Source organism: Myxocyprinus asiaticus, chromosome 14 (genome assembly GCF_019703515.2).
Source record: "Myxocyprinus asiaticus isolate MX2 ecotype Aquarium Trade chromosome 14, UBuf_Myxa_2, whole genome shotgun sequence".
NCBI lineage: Eukaryota > Metazoa > Chordata > Actinopteri > Cypriniformes > Catostomidae > Myxocyprinus > Myxocyprinus asiaticus.
The window spans coordinates 45,336,327-45,363,430 of record NC_059357.1 but is presented as its reverse complement, the minus strand read 5'-3'; the positions used below and the strand labels follow the sequence as shown (position 1 = coordinate 45,363,430).

The 27,104-nt window shown below is 37.4% G+C and overlaps 2 protein-coding genes across 4 annotated transcripts in view; one reads left to right on the top strand and one right to left on the bottom strand.

The window, feature by feature from the left end:
- LOC127452154 (gastrula zinc finger protein XlCGF8.2DB-like) overlaps positions 1-27,104 on the top strand; it is a 467,064-nt gene that overhangs the window by 206,977 nt on the left and 232,983 nt on the right. The window lies entirely within an intron of this gene.
- On the bottom strand, positions 221-24,418 carry timp2b (TIMP metallopeptidase inhibitor 2b). Its single transcript, XM_051717482.1, has 6 exons — positions 24,330-24,418; positions 24,014-24,158; positions 8,841-8,941; positions 6,008-6,116; positions 5,778-5,902; positions 221-1,908 (listed from the first exon to the last, which is right to left on the bottom strand). The coding sequence occupies exons 2-6, from the start codon at positions 24,141-24,143 to the stop codon at positions 1,711-1,713; spliced, it is 663 nt and encodes a 220-aa protein (XP_051573442.1). The 5' UTR covers positions 24,144-24,158; positions 24,330-24,418; the 3' UTR covers positions 221-1,710.

Here is a 27,104-nt window from a genome sequence, read left to right as displayed (position 1 = left end):
TTTTTTATTAACAAATTCTTATTCTTAGTTTCAAGGTGAATCATTATACAAGATAATAATAAATAATTTTTTATGACTTTGTAAAATGGTCATTATTCTTAAATAAAATAACGCAAAATGTGGGAAAAAGTACTTTTTTCTCTACATAGAAAACATAGACAAGGCACATATGGGAGTAAACACAGCTAGAGATTACTGAATAGATATTCAACAATCATGGTTGAGTGGACATCTCTGTTCCTTTATTCATGAATACCATAACAGTTAGAGCAAAAGGAGTAATAGACTATAAAAGGCATGCATGGCTATCTCTCAACAAATCATCCCAAGTGGTTCCAGCACCGGAAATCTCAAACTATACTTCAAAAATGTTCTCATATTAAAAACAAGGGGAAAATAACACAATTGTACAAAAATATCATGGAAAGAAACACTTTCTCAACCAGAGATGAGGCTTCATATTTGATACCTTAATGAATGCAATGTGCTGTGAGGTTATATGAAATATAAAATAAATGCCTTCCAATCCCAGTTTAACCAATACTTTATCACAGTCAACTTAAAAGAAAGAAAAATATAACATTGAAGAAAAAACATTGAATTTGCTTTCTTAACAAATTCAGAGTGGAATAATTTTGATATAAATTACAAAATCCTGTATACAGTATATCCTGTATACTGTAGATCTATGTATGTTGCTATATGCACAATAGAGTATACAATTTGCGCATTCCTTGCACACCCATTTACCCAATTCATCTTCTGATATTCCTCAACAAGGAACCATTTCTCTTTTTTCTGTTTAATTTTGGCCATTTTTCCAGAATTTCAGTATAAAATATAAGCCTGTCTTCAATGCATGCAAATCATATGCCCATTTTTTATTTTATTTTTATTATTTTAGTATATCGCATGATCACTCTAGTCTTTCTGCTTTGCATTGTAAGAAAAAACTAATTAAAAAGACAAAAGACACTTATTTTGGTGTATCTCTGGGTCTGAATGAATCTGGATCTGATGTAATACCCAATTTCATCTTTATTAGAGAGCAAAATTAACCAAAAATAACAAACAAGCGCTTTGGGGTTCTGAAAGTGCTGTAAAGAAACTGAATTTATGGCAGAATCACTGTCATAATCATTAATCATCATCAAAGGTAAGTTTCACCTGAAATATTAACATGCAACCAAATGTATGAATCTTTCCATGTCTGGCAAAATCATATGATAATCATGTCAAGGTCATACTACACCCCAAAATCAAGAGATTTTGCTTTGTGACAGTTGAATGCATTTCAATTGCCAAATTCTCATTATCGTAATGCACAATGACGATGCTTTACTTTTTAGCTTGTTTGACATTATTCTCAATAGATTCTCATTATTGCAATACAAATCATCCTTTTCAGACTAATATTAAATACCTATTTATTTAAATGACATATCATCATTTTTTGACATTAAAAATGATACGATGATATAATGAATGTCTTTTTGTCCTAAAATGGTCCTAAAAATAGGCTTGATGTTCTACAAAAATATAATTATCAATATTATTTCTTTCTTTTGATTATAACTTGAAATATGACATGGAAATTACAGGTTTTGTGAGATTCACCAGTCTATAATGTGTGTGATGAATTAAGGTGTGGGTTGGTTGCTTAAAGTATTGTGTGGTTGTTCTGAATTAATGATGAAATTGGGGTTTAGCTTATGGCTCCTCAATGTCCAGAAACTCTCTTTTAGGTGTGACGGCTCCACGGTACCAAGCACAGCTGCCATCATTCCTCTTAACGCAGGTGTAGTACTGAGCCTGGTTACCCTGAACGGTGCCCTCCAACACCCAGTCAGTCCAAAGACACTCGGCAGGATCATTAATGGAACAGGGAACTGATTGACACTGGATGATCTGCATAAAGACAAAGATATGACAGAAGAGAAAAGCTGTAAGCAGGTGCAGACAGAAGAGGCAGGGGTGTACTGGGAAATTTTTCTTAATTTCAAGCACAGGGCCTGTGTCAAGATTACACTCAATTAAAAGTTAAAGTATAGCTATAAACATACTTGAGTAAAGTGGTGTGCAGCAAAGCCATTATCTGTATCTGTATCTGTTGCAATAGAAAAATGATCTCTGTGTCTGTTTTGGGATATAATCAGATGGTGGTGGGGGTGGTGGTTGCTGAACACAAACGAACACATTTCTAGAAGAATATCTCAGCTTTGTAGGTCCTCACAATGCAAGTGAATGGGTACCAAAATGTTGGCGTAATCCATATGACTCTAGTGGTTAAATCCATATCTTCAGAAGTGATATGATAGGTGTGGGTGAGAAACAGATCAATATCTATTTTACTGTAAATTCTCCTCCCTGCCCAGTAGGTGGCAATATGCACGAAGAATATGAATAGCCAAAAACAAAAGAAGACTGTGAAATTGAAGATTGATAGTAAAGACGGACTTAAATATTGATCTGTTTCTCACCCACACCTATCATATCGCTTCTGAAGATATGGATTTAACCACTGGAGACATATGGATTACTTTTATGCTGCCTTTATGTGCGTTTTGGAGATTCAAAAGTTTGGTACCCTTTCACTTGCATTGTATGAACCTACAGAGCTGAAATAGTCTTCTAAAAGTCTTTGTTTGTGTTCTGCAGAATAAAGAAAGTCATACACATCTACATAATGAGAGAATTTATATTTTTGGGTGAACTATTCCTTTAAAATATTTCAAAAAGTGGAAAAAGTGTATGATAAAATATCTTAGGTAAAGTTCCTCTAGACAAGCTGAGATATCTGAGATACGCACAGTAAACGGACACTATAACGCAGCCATCTGATTTCAACTTTAAATCACACTGTGCGCATTTTTATTCATAGTTCACACTTTAGTCATATTTAGTTCACATACTTATTGCTTTGTAAATTTAGATATGTTTATTTAAAATATTGCTTTATCCTAGTGCTTGTTGGATAAACAGTCTAATGAATATGTTTTTCATTTATTCGGTAGAATTCATTATTCATTCTGAAGTCGTGACTTTCTGAATAAAGCTTCGAGCACTTCCCAAATTGAGTGATTTTTTTGTTTTGTTTTGTTTTTTGTAAACAAATGTTTTTCTTAAAGGATTTTTTTTTGTTTTGTTCTGACATAATTTACTCTCCCTCATGTTGTTCCAAACCCGTATGATTTTCTTTCTTCTGTGTCGTAACGTCATGATATATTTTTCAAAGAAATGCACAAGAACTGATGAGGTTTGATGTTATTGATGTTGCTGCCATATTAAATTCAGCACTTTTTACATAGTTGACAAATTATTTGATTCGATTTGAGAGTGAAAAACAACTTAAATTATGGTTTGTTCTTCAGAAGACTTGGAACATGATGCATGGATGACTTTTATGACACTTTTGGGTACTCTGTTAAGCGTTAAAGTGAGTCACTATCCAATGCTATTAGATGACTTGATCAAATTATCATTATATTATCTCTTTTTGCGATCCCCAGAAGAAAGTCAGTCATATAGGTTTGGAAAGACATGAGAGTGAATAAATGATGACAGAATTTTCATTTTGGGTGAACTATTCCTTAAAATTAAAAAGTAAACTTTATCTTAGCTTTTAATATTGACAGATGAAATCAAGACAGAGAGCATTTTTTTTTCATTAAGTTAACACTGATGCCCAAACTGTCTAGATCAGGGGTCTGCAACCTATGGCACGCGGAGCGGTAATCACTGGCACGCCAGCAACTGTGAGAGAGGAATAGACTATTTTATTTATACAAATTCTGCACCTGCATTCCACTCTACATCTTGATGTAATCCTTCCTCATGATCACGCAGTGTTTTCATCACCTGAATGGGAAGCTAAATAAAGTTAAAATGTGACGAGACTATAGTATACCCAAAAGACTCGTGTAGCACGTGCAAGCCATTTGCACATCACGAGCCGGCAGCGCTTCACTTTCGGTTAAACGCGCAAGTAAACACGCCCGCTTTGCTTCGGTCAGGCTGTGCGGATGACAGCCTACATTCTGTGCTTCATTTGTTTCTTTTTGTTTTCAGAACACGTGATGTAATAAACAAAACACTAGAGCCCGACGAATAAGCAAATTTGTGACATTAACTGTGTTAACTCATTTTGTACAAAAAGACAGGTTTTCTTTCATTAAAGCATTGTGAAAATTCACATGCAGGATCATGATTATATCATACAGTAGCGGTTTTAACCACCACGCAAACATGTGGGGCCCCGGACATCAGAAGGAAAGCTCAGCAAAAACCGCTAGAGGTGTGACATGTGGTTTTGGGTACACGTGCAGCACTGAATACACTGTTGCTAGCTCTCTCAGAGCAGTTCACGTTAGAGGTCAACTTTTCATGTAGGATTCTGTGTTCAGGTTTTTAATCTATGAAAAAATATACAGTCCTTCCGAACCTGTTTCGCCCACGCACTCTCACTTACATACGCGTGAACGGATGAGTTAGGGGCCGTTCACACCAAAAGAGTTTTTGCGTGCGTCTGCTCTATTTTTCCATTGTTTTCCTTTGTAAACGTGCACTGAACGAATGTCCATACCTGCTGCACCACAGGAATGGCACATTTTTAGACACTGTGTCAAGTTAAAATTACTGCAGGTCTCAAAGACAGACGTTTCATTCGTTGCGCTGTGTCTTGATTGTTTTTAGCGCAGGTGCCACAAAGATTTAACGTTCTGAACAAGTTCAGGTTGCAAAGAGGTGACTGTTACAATGTTTAACATTATTCCAGATTATTCTGCACCAAGCAAAATTTCAGCGCTTGATAAACGGCAATGTTTTTTTTTTTACTTCTGCTGTAGTGTGCTGAGGGGCCGCCGTGCCTTGTGTGGTTACTGTTACAGTTACGAATGTTGCCAACGATGCTTACATAAAATAAAGTATTTTGCAACATGGTGAACAATACACTGCAACCTCCAGGTGAAAGTAAAGTAAATAAGACAGGAATATATTACTATTGTATACAACAAATCCTCAAAGTTATCAAAATAATGTAGCATATTATAATGACAAACTGGACAACAATAAATAATTGTTGGGTTATAATAATAAATTACAACTGAATTCCAAAATGTTAGTGAGTGAAGATGCAGGTTTTGCACACAAAAAAAAAAAAAAAAAAGTGTCAAGTGTTTTTTTTTTGTAAAATATATGTAATGCTTTTTAATGACACCTGGAAAAATTGTGGAAAACATGTATTATCTTTAACTTGATTTTTATTTCATTAAACATTTTGAATGTACCTGGCTGCAGTGGCTGATAGGAATAATTTTAAATTAATTTTATGTCATTTTTTAAGCAAAAAGTTTAGAAACTGGGGCCTCAGGCTGGTCAGTTGCTTGGGGCCTCCAGTCACCCACCCCTGATTTCATAATCATCAGGTTTTGCACAAAATTTACACTCAAACTGTTATACTGATGATATCATTTGTAATGAAAAATAAACGATTAAATTAGAAAAATACAAAATAGAAACACAAGTGGACTCATACTTCAGAAAATCTCATACATTGAGATGGGGGGGGGGCGGGGTTAGGGGGCACTCCATGTCAAAAAAGTTGCCGACCCCTGGTCTAGATCATCTAGTTTAATCACAATTTTCTCCGTGTCCTGACTTTGTAAGGCTCAAAGACATACAAAAATTGTAAACAGAAACATATATCCTGAAATTGTTGAAATGAAGTATAAAGTACTCAAGTACTTTACACCCCTGGAAAGCGATAGAAATAGTCAAACCTTGCACTCGCAGCCCATCTGGTAGCGCTCCCCCAAGCTCTTTTTCTGAGTTAGACTGAGAGACTCCCAAGATTCAATGTAGTCACAAAGATTTACACGCAATGTGCCATTTGCGTCCAGATTACCTGTACAGAGCAATGAGAATGAGTTCCTGCTGTACAAAGAAACAAATGTAAGAGCATTATATTTCCTGGACAATATTCTCCATTATAACATTATTCACTGTATACCTGTGATCAGGTATTCCTTTCTGTCATTGCTCTCGAGATTAACCCCACACAAAGCTGAGGTTGGGCCAGTAAAGATGGCATCAATTTGTCGATTGGGGCCCTTAAACATCTAGTGAAAGAAGAAGGTGTCAAAAATTAGTATATTCTTGACTTCTGAGCTGTATATCATGGTAAACATATGGTGCATTTACGTCATGTTTTTTAAATAACCCCAATTACGAGTTTACAAATTGTAAAAGCCATTCTCTTCTCCCAAATGACAGTTGTAACACCATGTAAAACAATTATAATGGCAGCGGCTTCAACAGTTGAAGGTAGTTACTGTAGGTAGCTACCTCTACACATATTACTGTTTTGTGTCATTTTATTAAAGCCAGCCCAGTAAATTTAGCGATGAATTTAGCCCCAAAAAGTATTTAGACACTTTCGGACACTTAAAGAGATAGTTCACCCAAAAATGAAAATTCTCTGATAATTTACTCATCCTCATGACATCTGAGATGTGTATGACTTATTTCCTCTACAAAACACTTTTGAAGATTTGTAGAAAAAGATCCAGGTTCAGCAGGTCCTTAGAATCGGAGTGGATGGTGATTAGATATTTGTAGGTCCAAAAAGCACAGACAGTCAGCATGAAAGTAATCCATCCTATCTCCAGTGGTGACATTAATGTCTTCTAAAGAGAAATTATCAATTTGTGTGTGAAAAAGAATGTTTTTATGCACTTTTTAACTATAAAAGTTTGCTTCCAGTCAGGCGTTGGCAAATGGAGATGGAATGGATTACTTTTATGCTGACTATCTGTGCTTTTTGGACCTACAAATATCTAATCACCATCCCCTCCCATTCTAAGGACATGCTGAGTCTGGATGTTTTTCTACAAATCTTCAAAAGTGTTTTGCAGATGAAAGAAAGTCATACACATCTCAGATGGCATGAGGGCAAGTTAATTATCAGAGAATTTTCCTTTTTGGGTGAACTATCCCTTTAAGCCACACTTCACAATGTCTGAATGTCATTGTATTAGATACTGTCCAAAATCTCAACAACATTTACAAACAAATTATGCTAAAGCTTTTCTCAGAACAAACTTCAATTTTCTGAGCCATATTTGCAATGACTTTTAACCAACGGGTATCAAGGTGATTTTTAGTCGATGTATGAAGTCAGTTCACACAGGTGTCCTAGCAGAGTAAACACAGGTGGAGTTCAGGACATAAACCATGGACATGTTCCGCTGACATCTGACAACCACAAATAGTGACTGCTTCTTTTTGAACTGTATATATTGCTTTATTTAAAACCTGAAAGGGGTTATGAAATGGAGAATAACATTTTCGTTGCTATTTAGACATATAAGAGGTAACTGTACAATAAAAACTTACTGTAAAGTTCAGAACTCAAAACTTTCTCACCAGTCTAAAAGAGCATTTTATAGTTGCCACCCCACTGAAACGTCTCGTTTTGAAATCTGTCTGTTCGTGACATCACGAAACATTGCTCATTTGTATTTACACATCCCACAACATGCGTAATCGCACCCTTGGCCCGCCCACTGGCGCGCAGTTCAAGTCAAGATGGCAGGCCTTGTGTGGCTAACTATTCCTAACATAACACCAAAGGGGACCCATCTGGACTATTTAGAATTATTTTGTAAATAAATATGAGCTACACAGACTCTTTGACCACAGCCATGTATCTCGCCACTTTTAAAAGATGAGGTGTCAAATTACAACTCTGAAAAGCCATTCTCTTTTATTCAGCTGCTCTGTCTCTTGTTGTTTTGAGCACAAACGCATCATGGATGCTTTCTTTCTCCCATCTGCGCTATTTTTAATTGTTGGTGTATGTAAACATACATTAGATGGATGTCTTTGACCGTTTCGATGTGTTTCCGGTGATGCGCACCTCAGTGTGCATAATTTCATCGTGCTTTGGACTATGATGTGTGCATTTTGTTTGGCTCATATCAGCATGTATTGAATGTGAACTAGTCATAATATGATTCAAGCTTTGCAAAGGAACTGTTACTGAACAATAGGGCAGTTAAAAACACTTGGAACCAATCAAAAATTTAACGTTTAAGTAAAACGTTTCATTCACGAATGTTTCAAATGTCATGACTGTTTGATAGTCATGTTGACAGTTGTGCTTGAGATGAACAGTTTAATATATTCGGATGCAATGTTTTGGATGTGCGTTATGTGTAAACTCTGAAATTTAGTTTTATAATGTTGAGGGGCTTGTTCATTCTCTTCCGACTGAGTTTGCTGAATATGAGGGGCTGTACAATGTTAGCCAATCATAACAGTGGGTGTTTTCGTTGAAGTTTTAAGGAGGCGCTTAGGCCAAAACCAAGTGTTTCAGACAGAGGGCCAGACACAGAGTGGAAATTGATCATATATTACTAAATTGTGACTGTTTTTGTGCAAAAAAACGTTTATAACATTATCATTGGACATCAGAGATAATAGCACTTCATGACCCCTTTAAAAACTTCTTTTTCTCAGATGTTTTAACTGAAAAGAGTGCTTCTATCTTCCTTTATAATAAATAGCACTTGGTTTGAAGTTTTGGTCATCTAATGCAATGACTTCAAACATTTTAAGAGTAGCTTAAGTGCACATGGATTCATTTTGGAATCATGAAAATTGGAATAGAAACAAACAATTTCTGACTCCAATGAACAGCTTGCAGTCATAATTATGGTAATTCCGACACAATGTGAACGCAGTAGTTTTGGGATCTGAACACTGGCTTCATGGAAAGCAATAATAAATCAGTGCTGGCTTGAAATCATTGGATAACAACATGAAGAATGTTCTCCACCAACCTTCATCTCTTTAATGTCATATTGGATCATCTTGATTGGGTTACCATAGTTGTCACTGCCAGTCACTATCTCCTGCTGTCCGATGACTTTGGCTCTGATGACTGAAAAAAAAAAAAAAAAAAAAAGTAAAAAACTGCATGAAGAAGAGATTCTACAGATCACTAATCAAATAAATGTGTGACATTGATCATGTTAACCCCTTTTCATAAAATATCAGATTTCCAGAAAAGATGCTCTCTCGAACATTCACAAATCATGCTGGATAACATGGACTCCATGTGAGCTTAAGTGCATGCTGCATTAAAGCAAATTGGGGACATACCAAATGTTACAGTCGGAATTACTGCAATTATTAATTTCTGACATGTAACACACGTTCACATATTTGTACCTGTAGTATTGTAATTACAATTTGGAAACTCTACATTTTTACAAAAGCCACAACTTCACACTCTTGAACATTTTGATGTCATGTAAAGACAACTACAAAGGCACTGGCTTTAACAGTTAGTTAGGTAACAATCTTTATTACCATTGTATGTCATTTTATTATATCAACTATTACTTGATGCACTTTCTTTGTTCTTCAATATTTTGTGAGAAATTATAGCATTATATTCACAGTGGCCTAAGTATTTGGACACTTATGGACAGTTACACACTTAAAAATGCAAATTCTGAACTTTTCACTCACATTGGTGTGCAGATAATATAATTTGTATTTAGAAAAATGCAAATAGAAGCATTTACACTAATGGTCTCAGACTTTTGGACCTCACTGTAGATGGGCGTAATCCTTTAGGTAAGGAGTGAGAGGTTTTCCGTAGTTGCTATTCAGCTGATATTCCGGACTTGAGAGCTAGGTGTATGTATGGGGACACATGAGTGTTTGATTTGCAGAGGGCAGTGCAAGGAATGTGCTCCCAGTCTGATATTCAGGAAGCCAGTCAGCAGTCTGACTGTAGCAGGCAGTTTGCCCCCCACTCACCCAGCCTCTATAATCTCCACCCTTACACTGCCTAATCCTCATAGAGCTGCTGACATACAAATAACAAACTTCAGTCCAGCCTTATAAAATTTTGCCATAATATCTCTCAATTCAGTTGAACAAAACAGACAATCAAGAAGTAAAAAGTTTGAAGACATTTTAAGAAAATGTGTGTGGTGCTTTTATATGCAAAACTTGCTACCACGATGGGTGATCTGGGTGGTCACTAGGGCATTGCTAGGGGGTTGCTAGCAACACAGTAGACATTTTTGCATCAGTTCAAACGTGTTTACCTTCCCCTGTGGAGCAAGTAATCTCCGAGATATGGGTTCTGGTACCATGGAAACCCAAAAGACATGAGAGTTCCTTTGAGACACAGGTCACACTGAGACATGAGATTGCTTTCCATGGAAAGTAATCACGTTGACTCCGGGACAAAGGTTCGGGTCCTGTGGAAACCAGGAAGTAATAACCTTCACTCTGAGACACAGGTCCTGGTCCCATGGAAACTAGGTAGTAATTGTTCTCACTCTGAGACACGGGTTCGGCTCCCGTGAAAACCAGGAAATAATAGTGTTCACTCCAAGACCTGGGTTTTACTCCCATGGAAACCATGAAGTAATCGTGTTTACTCTGAGATATGGGTTCAGGTCCTGTGAAAACCGGGAAGTAATTGTGTTCACTCCAAGAAGTGGGTTTTGCTCCCATTTAAACCAGGAAGTAATTGCATTCACTCTGAGACATGGATTCGAATCCCATAGAAAACAGGATGTAATCATGTTCACTCCAAGACACAGGTTCTGATCCTGTGGAAACTGGAAAGTAATCGCATTCCCTCTTAGCCCTTTTCCACCAAAATGGTGATGGTTCTCGTGCTGAGCCTGTGCTCGGCTGGATCAAGGCTAGGGCAATCTGGAGCCCATCGCAAACTGGCCTCGCTTTTCCACTGACTTGCAAACCGAACAGTGACATAACAGGTTATTTGGTTACTTTGTTGTTATATGTGACAGCCTCACCTGCCCAAAACAAACATGCCAGGTTACAGTGTTTGTTTACAGCTTTTACTCCTGTTTTTGAGGACATATTTAAACATACAGAGAAATGGGGGGCCTGGGTAGTTCAGCGAGACTACCACCCCTGGAGTCACGAGTTCGAATCCAGGGTGTGCTGAGTGACTCCAGCCAGGTCTCCTAAGCAACCAAATTGGCCGGTTGCTAGGGAGGGTAGAGTCACATGGGGTAACCTCCTCGTGGTCGCGATGAGTGTTTCTCACTCTCAGTGGGGCACATGGTAAGTTGTGCGTGGATCAAAGAGGGTAGCATGAGCCTCCACATGCTGGGAGTCTCCACGATGTCATGCACAAAGAGCCACGTGATAAGATGCGCGGATTGACTGTCTCAGAAGTGGAGGCAACTGAGGCTTGTCCTCCGCCACCCGGATTGTGGTGAGTAACCATGCCACCGTGAGGACCTACTAAGTAGTGGGAATTGGGCATTCCAAATTGGGAGAAAAGGGGATAAAAAATAAATAAATAAAAACATACAGAGAAATGCAATCCAACGTTATTACATTGCTCAACAAAGAAGACCATATCGCAAGTAGAGTGCTAGTTTCCTCCACGTATCCTCAACGCTTTTGATGTCTAATATTTTGTGTTTTTTTATTTTTGTTATAGAGTGAGGAAGTACTCCTTCCTGCAGATGGTAGCTAGCCACACTGTTGTTGTTTGGAAAACTTTACCTGCTGAAGAAACCTTATCCTGCCCTCCACCCCCTGTTGTAATCGGTTCCTTCATAGAGACCAGCAAGCTTTTGGGGCCCGTGCGGAACCAGTTTTTCCACCACGGAACTGCCTTTTCTATGGTGGAAACGTGTGGAACACTTTGAGAATTGGTAATGGCCCAAGAACCTGCCCCTGAACCATGTTGGTGGAAAAGGGCTATCTGAGACACAGTTTCTGGTCCCATTGAAACCCAGAAGATACGAGAGTCACTCCGAGTCACTTGTTCGGGTCCCATGGAAACCAGGAAGTTGTTTCTGAGTTGTCTTGCAAAAGAGACTCCAAGCCTCTATGATGTCCTGGTCTCCGGAAATGGCTACGGTCCCTCCTTCAATGCAAGTTTATGGGATTTTCCCCCCAGTTTTATTGTCCGCCAGGCAAAAATCGTAAGTTAGATCACTTTAAAAAAGCAATAGCAACACGATTTGGGAAAATCATTCATGTCCGTAGCACAGTCGGTGGAGGACAAGCTATGTGCCGAAATTTAATACTGAGGGTTAGGCCGCCTAAACACTAGGGAAAGCTCCGAAGGAGTGTTTGATGCATGGGACTGCAAAAGGTCCGTTTAAAAGGTGTGTACCACAGAGGGAAGAGGTGATCACGGATAGAGATGGCTATTTAAAATATATCTTTTTCACAATGTACCAGTAAATATTGAAAATCTTATCCAGGCTCTCTCTCCATAATTACTATCTTTTTAGCCTGACTAGGCCTGTCGCAATTATTAAATAACCGTCTGATCGCGGTTATTTGAGACAACCGCGATTATTGGCCATTCAAATTCTAATCACATTTTAATGCCCAAATAAGGGAATTTTAAGCGAATATACAGTATTAATGCCATGAATGGTGCTTGTATGTCATTCAGTTGAACTCGGGAGTCCGAGCGTCACCGAGCCACACCGCAGAGGTCAACCAGTTCCTGTCCTGAAGAGCATGTGAAGTGCCCTGATGCACGCGCTGTCAGCAGAGGTTCGCGCCAAATGGCTGAGAAAATATAAACAAACAAGTATAAACTTTGATAGTGAACGCAAAGCGCTACGGATTCACTTTAAACAATCGTGTAATGGCAAATGTTCCTGGTTCATACACGCAGTGTTAATGACACACAGTGACAAAGAGGAGGAGACGCATGCTTTATTTCTGTGGAGTGATAAAATTATGAAACTAAATCTCAGAGGTTTTGCATCATAAGAAATAAGGGCTCGTGGGTGTAATCAGAGCATTAAAATAACTTGAGAAAGTGAAGAAATTAAGAAAGAAATATTTTACTATTACATATTTTAATAAAAAATGTATATAAATATAATAATAAATATACAAATTGTATTTTATTATTTATTTAAAAAAGTATTAAATATACGAGTTCAAAAAACAAGTGTAAAAATTTACCAATACTAAAGTTGACCAAAAAAAGAGACATATTTTAAGAATTTAGAAATATTTTTATATTTAAAACATTATTTTTCATGTCATACGTAAGTTTTAAAGCCTTAGAAGGAAATCATAGTTTATTTCTATTTTATTATTTGATTTATATATTTGAAGTTGAATATGTAAAAATGACTTGTTAAGGTGAAAGAAAGCAAACCTTAAAAAATGACACTTTATATGACAATTAATCGTGAAAGCCCTTAACGAGACAATTAATCGCCACAGCCCTAAAACAGACAATTAATTGTTATAATCGCAATTATCTGTTTGACAATTAATCGTCAGCCAAATATCATAATCGTGACAGCCCTAAGCCTGACAGAGAAAGATAATAGAGGACAGGAAATGAATACACTGCTTGTATGAGTTTGTCTGCCATGTTTTTTCGATTTCACCACGCAACTAGTCCCCCCTCTCCGAGATTCTCATTGGTTAATGGATGCCTACACCAGAGTGCGTTGCAGCAAAAGTTGAGATCTTCTCAACTTTTGGTCACATGAGGGAGCTTCACTATCGTAAACCCTTGCATTTTCCCTCTCCATCCTATGACGCATCATCCCCTTTGAAATCAGTGCATCTCTGACACAATCTCTGACACAGCAACAAAACTACCTTGTTTTGTACCAACATTTAAAAATGAGTTGGAGTGGATAGTGAAAGAAAAGCAGCCATCAAGTGTCCAGCATACATGTGAACTCCTTTCACATGGTTTAGAAAGCATCCCAGGATGCACCTAGACAAAGTTAAAACTTTGAAGAAGTTAAAATATAAGATTGTTTTGATTTATTTAATATTTTTTGGTCACTAAAAAATTCCAATGCTTCCATTATTCCAAATTGCGGAAAATAGTAATAACAAAGAATGTGTAGGTGTGTCCAAACTTTTGACTGACCAGTAACTTAGTGGTCTCTGTCCTGACTAAACACTTCTCCTCTGGGATTTGAATTTTCAGAGGGACCATACATACCCTCCGGCCTCCATATATTCAGACCCAAACACAGAGCGCCTTTTCTGTCGGCCACACACACAGATGCCAAATACAGCCACAGGATCCCAGTCTTAAGTCAGGCATGCCTCTCTCATCAGGAACTACACACACAGGGCTGTGATGGTTTAATCACAGCCTCACACATTCATTCCACACTGAGGCAGAGGACAGACAGACAGTGTGGGTGCTGTTTTCAGCTCCAGGTATGTGAGGGGAAGTGGGAGCCCTCCACAAGATTCATTGACAGGTTATGTAGGTCACGTGGAATACTGTGGAATCAACAGGCCTGACTGAATGCATAGCTCTAAATAACTACAGGAGGAACAATTAAAAGAGAACATTAAATAAACCTGATTTTTACATTTTATGAAAGAACATGTGAGTTGTGTTTGCCCATGCAAAACTTGCTGCCTTGAGGCTAGGGTATTGTGAATAATCTCTAAAATATTCGGGTCGCTAGATGAAGCTCGGGTCCCTCTTTCAATGAGTGTGTTTACATGCACAATCTTACCAAGATTATGCGTAATAAGCCAACGATGTGTAAGGTCATGCAAATGCCATAAATGGTTTTCTTTTATCGGGGTAAAGTCATAAACAGTTTAAGCAAATAACAATCAACACAGGTAGATTTTTTCCCATTTCAAGTTGCATGTAAACACCTTTACCAGTGTTCTTAACGGCTTATCCAGTGTGTGTGCATATCTGTGTACATTTTACTGTCAAAACCAGAGAATAATCGAATTTCATGTGAACTACATTTTCTTGCATTGCCTGATTTTTAGAATAAGCTGATTTTTGGTAGTTATCACCATACTGGTGTACATGTAAATGCACTCAATGTAAGTCCAAAAGAAAGTACATGAAAATCATAAGTCTGGTCACTTCACCATTCAAATCACTATTGCTTATTGCCATTGCTATGCTTGTCTTAACACCTCTAATGAAGAGTCATGGACCATGAGTAATCTAGAGATGGACAAATCTGTAAAAGATTATGGTGATACATATATCCTATACAGTAAAAATATAAAAAGTGCACATGGGCATGACAGAAGTACAGCCTTAGCTTGCAAATTTTACTTCTGCTTTAAATTCTGTGGAGGAATTAGTAATTGACTCTCCAAAAGAAGCTTTAATACCAAAGCGGAAAAAGCATTGTTTGTCAATGAGCTCACATTGAACTGCCAGGCTCCAACAGTTGCCATATAACCCATAAAAATGACTTTTGTTAGTGTAACCTCATTTTTCAGGTAAATGTAGTCAGATTTAATTATATTTTTGAATAAAATAAAACCAGTTAATTTAGACTTTACAACATGAAGCACATTTTTTTTGTTACCCAACAATTTTTTTTTTTTACAGTGCAGTGTAGACAGCTTCAGTGATTACAATAGCAGTATTCTATTTTTTTTAGTCGCTCGCTCGGTGTTTATAATTTATTCAAAAAATGATTAAATGATAAGTTCACCCAAAAATAAAAATTCAGTCATTGTTTACTCATTGTTTACCCCGTGTTGTTATAAACCTATATGACTTTCTTTCATTTTCTTAACACAAAGGGAGAAATTGTGAAAATATATTGTGCTCCGTGATGTCATATAATGGAAGTTTATAGTGACCACCTCTTTGAGCTTCAAAAGGAAACAAATATATAATTCAGAAGTCTAATAAATGATTTCATGAGACTCATGATTGTTATGAACGCATACGATAAGGTTTGGTGAGAAACAAACCGAAATCTAATGTATTATTTAGTGAAAATGTTCACTCCACCGTTGATCTCCTGTGCACGTTCATGACAGGGAACGAGAGTAACAATTATATGAGGAAGACTCGCAGACTTGAGTGAAATTTAAGATGTCATTTATTTGATTAATATAAAACAGAAATGTAATGTCTCTCTTTGGCGTAAGTCCCATCTGGTGGTCCGAAGAAGTTGTACTTGGAACCGTCATATCCTGCCGGAGATAGGAGGCAGGGGCGAGGAGCCTACCCCCATGCAGGACGGGACTCAACTGGTGGTGGTGGGGTGGTGGAGGTTGCCATGTTAGCACACTGAAACGCAATGTGTGATAGATTGTGAGCAGACTTATAAAGCATTGGCTTACATATGATTGGCTAGGAGTTACCTAGCTAATGGTACGATGATGTACAGCTGCTAGCCTTCCCGCTACAACTACGCTGCGCTTACATTTCAACAAATAGGTATGAAAATTTATGGCTGATGGAGAGTTGAGCTTGTTTGATGATTTGGGTTAGGTCGACTATATTTCAGGTGGGATGAGGAAGACAAGCGGCCGACCATCTTGACAGTGGACTCTGGTATACCTCGAAGAGCGGCAGTAGTAGCTGCTCTGATGTGAAAAGAGTGCCCCAAGAAGACATGAGGGGAGAGACCACAATGTTTTAGGGTGCGGTGAGGTGGTTTCTGAACCAGTAGTGCAACATGGGGGCTAGGGATGGAGTGATGAATGGGGCAGGAAATTTGAAATGTCTAGTGTGAAAGCAAAAGGAAATGAACACGCACACTGGGAGATCAGAAAGGAAAATAGAGGAGTACTGTATGATTGGCAGGAGGAGGAATAGTGGGCCCAGGCGGAGTTGTAGTAAGTGAGTGTGTCCTTTCTGCATGAGAGTTGGAGCGGAATTTAAATGGGGTAGTAAGGAGGGGCTTAATCCAGCAGGAGGTCTGAGAGGGGTAGGCAGGGAATGCTTTTTTTTTGTTTGTTTTTTTCTTTGCTAGCGTGGGGCGTAGTCTGTGGAACTCCTGGAAGCGAAACGAGAGAAGGAGTCAGCGATTACCTTGAAAAACCCAGGAATGTGTCTGGCTGAGGTGATGAATTTGCAGGAAATGCTCTGCCATGTCAGACGTCTCATAAGGGACATGAGGCTAGAGGAGGATCTGCCTTTATTGATTATAGTGACGACTGCGGAATTGTTGCAATACTACGACGCGTTTGCATGTCCAAAGGGAACCCCATATAACGCTGGCCATGACGATGGGATACATTTCAAAGATGGCGGATGAGGGAGCGTAGGAAGCTATATTGAAAAATTCGTCCTAGAAAATATCCCCCGAATCCTATGGAGGGAGCCGCGTCTGTGAAAAGGGACATGTCGTCTGGAGATTCGGGTTTTTTTATTGTGAAAAAGGGAAATGCCATTCCCGTGATTTAATAGCTGTGACCAGAAGAGGAGGTCCAAGCGGCAGCCATTATCGATTGATATGATGTCGGAGAGGTTGTCTACAGAATGGGCTAGTGTGAGGAGGCGGGAAACGAAGGAGCGGCCTTGAGGAATGATGCGCATGGCAAAATTGAGGTGGCCTAATAGGGACAGGAGATCGCGTTATGAGACCCTCATAGACCTGATCCTTTCGAGTTTATCTTTAGGCAGGGAAGCTTGCATGTTTAGAGAATTGAGCGTGATGCAGAGAAATTCGAGAGATGTGGCAGGGCCCGTGTTTTTTCACTTGAGAGGGGAACACCCAACTTGTGAAAAACCTCGATAGAATGTCCAAAAATAGGGGTGTGGGCAGCAGGGTGATCGATGAGCAGGAAATAGTCGAGCTGGTGTAGTACGAAGGGGATCCAGCACAGGCCTTCCAATAGAGAATGTAAGGGCTACTTCTGCACCCGAAAGTGAAGAGCAGCAAAGTAAAATTTTGATTGCCATGTGACGCTTTCATAACAATCATAAGTCTCAGAATAATTTATTAGACTTCTGAATTACAATTTTGCATTCTTTTGAAGCTTGAAGAGGTGGTCCGTATAAACTTCCATTGTATGACATCACTGAGCACAACATTTTTAAAAATGTCTCCCTTTGTGTTAAGAAAAAGAAAGAAAGTCATATAGGGTTATAACAACACAGGTGTGAGTAAACAATGACTGATATTTCATTTTTGGGTGAACTATCCCTTTAACTGTTTTGATTGATATTCTGCTAAGGACGAATGTGAAGTTGACCACATTAGACATTTAGGCACTTTATTTACATATGTATAAAATAGCAACAAATTAATTAAGGATGTTTTCGAAGTGCAGCCTACACTGAGTAACATCTGAATTAACTGATTTGATGTCTGAATCAATTTCATTAAATTAAGTTACAACAAATTAGATCAAGCAGAAATATATCCTTAAGGTAACATTTACAGGTAACCATTTGGTGTACATGTAATTGAAATTAATTGAAATTAATACATTATCAATTGTAAACAATTATACATTTGTCATAATCATGCAGCCCTAATGGTTTCCTAATCTGTTTGCAGGACATTGATTCATTTGTGGTGTCCTTCACTATGATGGTCTCTATTTCCGACAAGTCAGTTAGTCCTTCATCAACATATGCCATATTATATGGCCCTTCTTTATCACTGTACATATATGAAATATTAAATCACAAAACCATTACACTCAAAAAATAGCTCTTTGGCTTAACTTCATTCAATCGTGGACAGTGGTTCCATGTGTTTGAAATAAGTTTTCTTATTTTAAAATTACTATGTAATCTCAACACAAATACATTGTGTCGAAAGAACCTGGTTAAATTGGGTAAACCCAACAAAATTAATTGTGTTTATGTAACTTAAATAAAGCTCTTTTATTTCTTTATGTACTACCTAGTGAAAGTGAATGTTAGCATGCTAAATACCTGCTGGTCAGAAGCACTACACAGTGTAGTTTAGCAGCTACGGTATGGTTAGCTGCATTTGCATAACAGCATTTGCTCAACAAAGTGGTCAATCAATTTAATGTGCGATATCTACCTGTCCTCATCGTTAGCTCAAGCTCCAATCTTCACCATAATGGTAACCCCCAGAACTCCAACATAACAGAAACTCTTCTAAATCTTAACATAACAAACATTAAACACTAACAAGTATCCCCTTTTATATTCATCTTGCACAAAAACACATAAAATAACACTTCATTTTAACGTTTACTCTCCCTATCGAGTCCCATGCAAAGCATGCTGGGAAATGGAAATCCCCTGTTCAGTTTTAGCAATGCTACATGAACACCACAAAAGTATTCATGTAGTCTCAACCCAACTGTATTAAGTAAACTTCCTTTTCAAATTTAAATGGAGAGAGCGCAATGAAACCAAGTTGTGACAAAATGTTCTTGAAGTGTGTTGATGTAGTTCATTTTCATTAAGTAAATAGAACAAGCAGCAAAAATCCTTTTTTGAGTGTAGGCCAAAGTATTGTGTGTGTTTCAAACACACAGCCAATGTCATGGTGATGCATACAAGTATGTGGCTGGCAATTCTTGTGGTGGGCACCAGATGTTGTATTCGATGGGTCACTGAATGTATGGGTGAGCAGTGAATGTGGCTGACCCCAGTGACCCTGGTCTCACCATCCTAAGTCATGTAATGACCGTTTAACTAATGTCAAAGAAACCCACAATATGTTGCTAACATGTGGCAATACTTTCTCAGTGTTTGAAAGTTGTAATCGGTCTGTTGAAAGAGGTCTTAATTACAGGGCTGCAGCAACGAACAATGGAAAATGCATAGATCATGTAATGGCGGGTTACAGTAGGGACACTAAAGGTCAGAGGGTCTGTGGCACGACAGGTTACACACAGTGACAAAATAAAACTAAACTTAGTCCTGAGAGTCTCTCCCATCTCTTCAACAACAAAACATCTTTCCATTTGTCAGTCTTTCTATATTAAATTTCAAGGTTATTGGTCCCTATGCATGGCAAAGAAAATACGTATGCATGTATTATTCACAGAGCTCAATAATCCTTTGTAGTTGATAACCTGTAATTTAGATGATTTTCCAAACAGAATCACAATGTGCAGTGTCAGGAGACATACAAAGGCAATTAGATTGAAATACAACAATAGTTTTGTCATAAATAACACCAAAAATTATAATAGCTCTCAGAGACAAGCAGGTCCTGTCCTGTGAAGATTCTCAGCAGCATATGTTTGTATGCCAACAGAGCCTTAGCCTAAATATATGATCCTCTATCTTCCATACTTTTTTATCCTGTGTTTTTAAACATTTATAGTTAGTGTACAGAAGTGACATTTTTGATATTCTCTCTCCACGATTGAAATATTGCCTTTACCAGTGATTCTGTCTATTAGATCCCACTGAGAATGATATCTGCTCCAGGTAATACCTGTTACTTCTTGATAGTTTTCTGCATTGAAGATAAAATGAAAGCCCTTGTCCTTTCCATAAATGTATAGATAGAAAATAGTAGAATATGATAAAGGCTAAAAAGTGTAACTGCATTTATAACCTTAGGGTGATGTATCTACCTGACCTGACCTTTAGAAATGACTTTTGTTGGTTTTACCTCATGTAGTCAGTTTTGTTTAGCCATTTTGAATAACATTTTTGACTTGAAGAGATGTTATCACATAAAGTACATTTTACTGTTGGTTATATTCAGTGTTGGGTGTAATTGGATTACAAAGTAACTGTTACTAGTTACTGTAATCTAGTTACTTTTAGGCACAAAAAGTAGTGTAACACATTACATTTTAAATGATTTTAATCAGATTACAGTTACTGAATTTCAGTGAAATTCATTACTTTTAAGTATATTTCTTGAGTTACAAATACTTCTAAAAAATATTATTTATATGTAATACAATTATAATGTGAATTCCTACATTCGTATGTACATTTGTTTGCGTTTCTGTGACAGCTGAAGGGTATGCGTCAATGAACAAAGAGACAATAGACATTATTTAGATTTTTTGGTGAGTTAGAAAGTGATTTAAAAGTAAAGCAATTAGTAATGTGATTACTTTTTCATTGAAATAATCAGTAAAGTAATCTGATTATAATTTTTTAGAGAAGTAGTTAGTCACTTACCCAACACTGGTTAAATTGAGGTTGATACAAAACATTCTGTAGCATCGATAGTCGCTAATTCAAAGTAAATATCTGGTCTGACATGCTTTTGAAAAGACAGTTATGGATCAAACACTGATATACTCTACAAGCTAAATTAATTTCACAGAAGTTATTTATTTATTTATCTTAGTTGTATTAGCCATTGTTGCTGTCCATTTTATTTCTACATGGATTATGATCTTTTCTAAAGAAATTAGTCAGATGCTGTATATCATATGATATTAGTCATACACTGGTAGCCAAAAGTTTGGAATAATGTACAGATTTTGCTGTTTCGGAAGGAAATTGGTGCTTTAATTCACCAAAGTGGCATTCAACTGATCACAAAGTATAGTTAGGACATTAATGATGTAAAAATTTGAAAAAAGTAATTTTTGATCAAATCTAGACTAGGGATGCACCGATCCGATACCTGGATCGGTATCGGCTCCGATACTGACATTTTAAATGGATCGGGTATCGGTCCGATGAGCCCGATACAAATCCGATACTGTGTGTTAGTCACGTTACCGTCAAGCTCAAAAAATGACATAAAAGAACCATTAAAACACAATTAAAGCAGTTCATATGACTCGTGCATTTTGTTCAAAGCCACTTGAAGACGTGCGATAGCTCTGTGAATCACAAAAGGCTGTTTTATAAGTAAATATATAAAATACATGCACAGCTCCAGCACATCAGTGAATGGCGCTGCTCTGTTTACACACACACATACACTCGCGGCTATTTTTAGCCTTCACGTGGTGTGCAATATTTGAGCACTACTCAAGAACAGCATCTCAGATGTAGATGCTCAAAAGTTCGGTTCACTTATAATATGCATTTAGAACGGCACTGAAGGTGCTTTTTTTTTTTTTTTTTTTTTTAACCAGAATTTGAATAAGAAGTGAATTAAACTACTGTGAACTTACCTACAAACAGACACAAACAGGACTTCCTGGAGAGTTTAGAATGTCAAAATAAAAGCATGAGGGTTTAAAAGTTAAAGGTGCACGATTGAGATTTATTACTATATATTACTATTATAATATATTATTATTATTATCATTTGTTTACAAATTATAATCATATTTAAGTTGAATGTGTTCCAAAAAATAACTGTGTGAATGAAAAGTGGACTGATGTCTTACAACTAAATTGAACAAAAAAAGAGATCTGAATCCTTTAAAGTCCAGATACAAGTTGAAAAAAAAAAAAGCTTCTTTTCTACTGATGACTTATACTGGAATTACTGTTCATTTTGCTGCTACATTATCCAGTATACTAGTTAACAATGAAGTTTTTCTTAATAATCTATACATTTATATTGAAATAATGTGTAGTTAGAGGTTTGTGTTTCTTTACATATTAAAGAGTACACCCAATTAGTTCCACACAATAATGTAAAGATATTCTAAACTGATTATGCAAAAAAAAAAACAAAAAAAAACAATGACACTGGTATCCGATCGGGATCGGTATCGGCCGATACTGAGATTTCCGATATCGGAATCAGATCGGAAGAGAAAAAGTGGTATCGGTGCATCCCTAATCTAGACAGGCACCATTTCCAGCAGCCATCACTCCAGCACCTTATCCTTGAGTAATCATGCTAAATTGCTAATTTGGTGCTAGAAAATCACTTGCCATTATATCAAACACAGTTGAAAGCTATCTGGTTCATTAAATGAAGCTTAACATTGTCTTTATGTTTGTTTTTGAGTTGCCACAATATGCAATAGACTGGCATGTCTTAAGGTCAATATTAGGTCAAAAATGGCAAAAAAGAAACAGCTTTCTCTAGAAACTCATCAGTCAATCATTGTTTTGAGGAATGAAGACTATACAATGCTTGAAATTGCCAAAAAACTGAAGATTTCATTCAAAGGTGTACACTACAGTCTTCAAAGACAAAGGACAGCTGGCTCTAACAAGGACAGAAAGAGATGTGAAGGCCAGATGTACAACTAAACAAGAGGATAAGTACATCAGAGTCTCTAGTTTGAGAAATAGACGCCTCACATGTCCTCAGCTGACAGCTTCATTGAATTCTACCCGCTCAACACCAGTTTCATGTACAACAGTAAAGAGAAGACTCAGGGGTGCAGGCCTTATGGGAAGAATTGCAAAGAAAAAGCCACTTTTGAAACAGAGAAACAAAAAGAAAAGGTTAGAGTGGGCAAAGAAACACAGACATTGTACAACAGATAATTGGAAAAGAGTGTTATGGATCTTAACCCCATTGAGCTTTTGTGGGATCAGCTAGACTGTAAGGTGCGTGAGAAGTGCCTGACAAGACAGTCACATCTATGGCAAGTGCTACAGGAAGTGTGGGGTGAAATGTCACCTGAGTATCTGGACAAACTGACAGCTAGAATGCCAAGAATCTGCAAAACTGTCATTGCTGCACGTGGAGGATTTTTTGATGAGAACTCTTTGAAGTATTTTAAGAAGTTCTGAAATGTTCAAATTGTAATAGTAATTTTTCACATTATTAATGTCCTGACTATACATTGTGATCAGTTGAATGCCACTTTTGTGAATTAAATGTACCAATTTCTTTCCATAAGAGCAAAATCTGTACATTATTCCAAACTTTTGGCCGCCAGTGTATGTCTGTCATACAGAAATCTGAAATATGGCCATATGTGAACATAAAAATATATTTGTTCATACTCAAATTCCACTAGTATTTGGGAAAACATTTGTTACATATATTACATTTTTGTAGTATTTTGAAATATATGTTGCATATATGTAGAAGTACATGCATTTTAATATCAGTGAAAACCATATATATTTTAAATGTGTTTTGCATACATTGCTATATTTCATTAAAGTGAATCGTCTTTGAGGGGTGCAGGATCAATCATAATGCGTCCCAATGTAAATATGTGGAACATTTTATATGTAAATATGTGGAACATCTTTAAAGGAATTTAGGTTAGACCTTTAAAACGTATTTTTTTTAAATATAGGTAGGCCTATATGGTATATTAACAATGCTTTGCGCACACGTATGAAGTGTTTTGCAACGGCAAAGAAGTACAGTAATGTAATGCAGACATGGTCAAATATGGATATGAAATAGTTAAATGTCTGGAAACTTACCGACATCCGCATTGCAATACGCCTGCTGAGGATGTGCGGGCGAACAGCTGCAGGCTTCAGCAAACTCTCGGGCTCCGCATAACACGAACAGCAGCAGCAGATGAACACTGTACGACCGCATCATCTTCATCAATCACTATGTAGACTATGAGGTGAGTATAGGACTTAAAACGAGTGTCAAAAATAAACGCGTGAATCACCCAAATCAAGTTGCTTCCAAATACAAGACTATTTTGGAAAGCTAACTGACTCCAAACAAACCAAAAAAGGTTAGATAAAAAAAAAAAAAAAAACTGACAAAAGTGAGAGAGCTAACCTGGTGAAAATGTTCTAATGTCGGTGTACAGAACGAACCCTCTGTCCCGAGTGCAGCGCAGTCTGAATGGCTCTGTGTTTTATTGACGTCTGAGCTCCTCCCATTTGTAGTTTTGACTCATGTCCTCATTGGCTTAATGATATTATACTCTCCCATATTTTGGATGTATCATTACTGAGGCATTGCTTATCTGTAGATCTATTTAACATAAGAATAATTCCTTGAGAGGAGTTCACTGCCTTTTTAAAGCATTTTAAAGTAATTCATGGATTAAAACAGTTAAGTTCATATCGAAATCCAGGACCGATTCTGAGTATAAGGGGGCCCTAAGCAAAATCCTACTTGGAGGCCCCCCATGAAACACTAAAATGGGATTTGAAACACAAGCACTGTATGCAGTTCTTAAAAACTAAATGTTTTTCATGAGAGTGTTAAATAGTGAATGTGTGATTAGTATGATTTTACAGAATATCTCAGATACTTAATAATCAGTCTCAGACCAAAATTTTAATTTAACAGCTATGTAGTACATGGGTATGTTCAGGCAGACTTATCTCACTGCATTTTCAGTTATTTTTATTTTATTTTATTTTTACATTAAAATACATTTTAAAGGTGATCTCTGTAATTTTGCCCTCATTAAAAATAAAGTTGAACTCCTAAAGACATGAATTGTAATTTTGCAATATATGTATGAAATCATGAGCACTCACATTGAAATGAAGACTCCAGTCATATCAGTAACCTTATAAAATCTGTTTTATTCTACATGGAGAGGGTCCACACATGGGGGCTGCCATGTTAGTATCACATGACCAGCTGAATACTACTCGCTTAATCCAGTAACCGTCCTGTTATTTGACACTTTCACTCATTGATTAAAGCAATCATGACTGACTGTGAATGCAACATTTCTACAATGGCATCTGAAACTGAAAACTATTGATTTTAAATGATGCTACATCCAAGCCACTAGGTGTCAGTGGAAGTCCAAGATGACACAATGACAAAAGTTACTGAGTGCACCTATAAAATTTTACATTTTTTAAACTAGATTTCAGTGGCAAGATCATTGCTATGAGGTTGCCAAGATGTTCTGGATGGTTTTTAGAATATTGCTATGTGGTTGCTAGGGTGTTCCAGATTGTTGCTTACTGTACCAAATCAAATGAACCCAATCCAAATCTCTATGCTGATGTGGTTTCTAATATGGGTCGGGTCCCGCCATTAATGTAAATCTAAGGTGATTTTGGCCTGTTTTATTGTCCGCCAAGTTAAAAGCAGATTGCTTAAAAAATGTATAGTACACCTCCACTCAACAAGATGCATGATTTGAGGAATCATTTGTGCCTGTACTACACTATGCTGTGTATAATTCTTATGGTAATAGGTTTTGAACGAGTTATAGTAACAGTAAGGATGGTTGTCTTAACAAGCACCACTAATAATGAAGTGTAAACAATGTGCTGTTAGACATATTACGAAATAAGACATTTTAAAACATGTGGACAACCTGCTTAATTGGCCATTTATTGCAGGAATTGTATACATTTGAAATGGGAATTTTAAAAGCGTCATTCTGAGTTTTCCCTTTAACCAAATAAAAAACAATTTAATGTGGTGACATAATCCTGCCTCATGGAATTTAATGAAATACACCCCTTCTACAAATTACTATGCTCTGTACTGGGACACTGAAATGTATTATTGTGGTCTGCCTTAGTCTGAGAATCAATGTGTCATGGTTTTAAAATCTAAACACCATTTGCAGAAAGTTAACACCATCAAATACAACCAACCTAGTCTCATAGAATGAACATTACTGTAACTACATTTTTGCAAAACTGACTTTTACGTGCCGAGTTCAACATTTCGCTGCGGTTTCCTGTTAAAATTAACAGCAGAGGCACTAAAATAACTGTTCGTTTTATTCACTTTCACACAAATCACAACTACAACCAGGGGCAAATTAAGGTACCTCTGGGCCAATGGGCTCACCGTTCCTAAGCGCAACGGCTTTTACTGTTTTGTACCATCTCTGTGTTTACAGCAGCATTTCAAGCACTTTTGGTGCGCACCCGGGGTCGAATGACGTCAAAGTTTGGTTCGTTTGGATAATGTAAGCACTGTTTTCCGAACTAGGGTGCGTACCCACGAACCGTACCCGGATCCGCTTGAAAAGGTGGTCTGGGGTACGTTCATGTGAACTCCAGTACGGTTCGCTGCTGATATGAACGCAATCAAACCAAATCACGGAAGTGAACCGCTTGTGATGATGTATAATTTGCATCTTTGCAGGCTCGCATTCGCATTTATTGTGGTATAATGCATTTCTCATACCTGCTTGTCTCCAAATAAATCCCTTTCAGAGAGCAGCTCATATTCTTCACATCACGGGCTCACTGTAGACAAATGCTCAAATTCATCACATCACTGCACATTCAATGCATCCGACAAACAAAAGTGTCATTCTGTGCATGGCAAGTCTTCGTGGTAAATCCAAAGAGACAAACTTCAGTACTTCACTTAACACAGTGACATCTTTTTGAGTTGTTACCTAGTTACATTGATAAACAGCTACTGCTTGCACTCACATTGATGACATAATCAGGCCACGGTTATGACCCAAATAATATGATGTAAACAGAGACCAGTGGGGGCAGCGGGAGGGGGAGGAAATTAACTCAGCTTCGGTCAAAGCAATCAAACCAAGTGTGAAAGCACCCTAAATGTGCTCCTCCCACGAACATAGATGGAGGAGAATGGGGTGGCGGA

Excerpts from the sequence above, each read along its gene's own strand:
- timp2b (XM_051717482.1), bottom strand. The coding sequence starts at position 24,143 with ATGAAGATGATGCGGTCGTACAGTGTTCATCTGCTGCTGCTGTTCGTG. Across the intron at positions 8,942-24,013 it reads GTATTGCAATGCGGATGTCG|TCATCAGAGCCAAAGTCATC; the intron begins GTAAGTTTCCAG and ends TTTTTTTTTCAG. Across the intron at positions 1,909-5,777 it reads AGATGGGCTGCGAGTGCAAG|ATCATCCAGTGTCAATCAGT; the intron begins GTTTGACTATTT and ends GTCTTTATGCAG.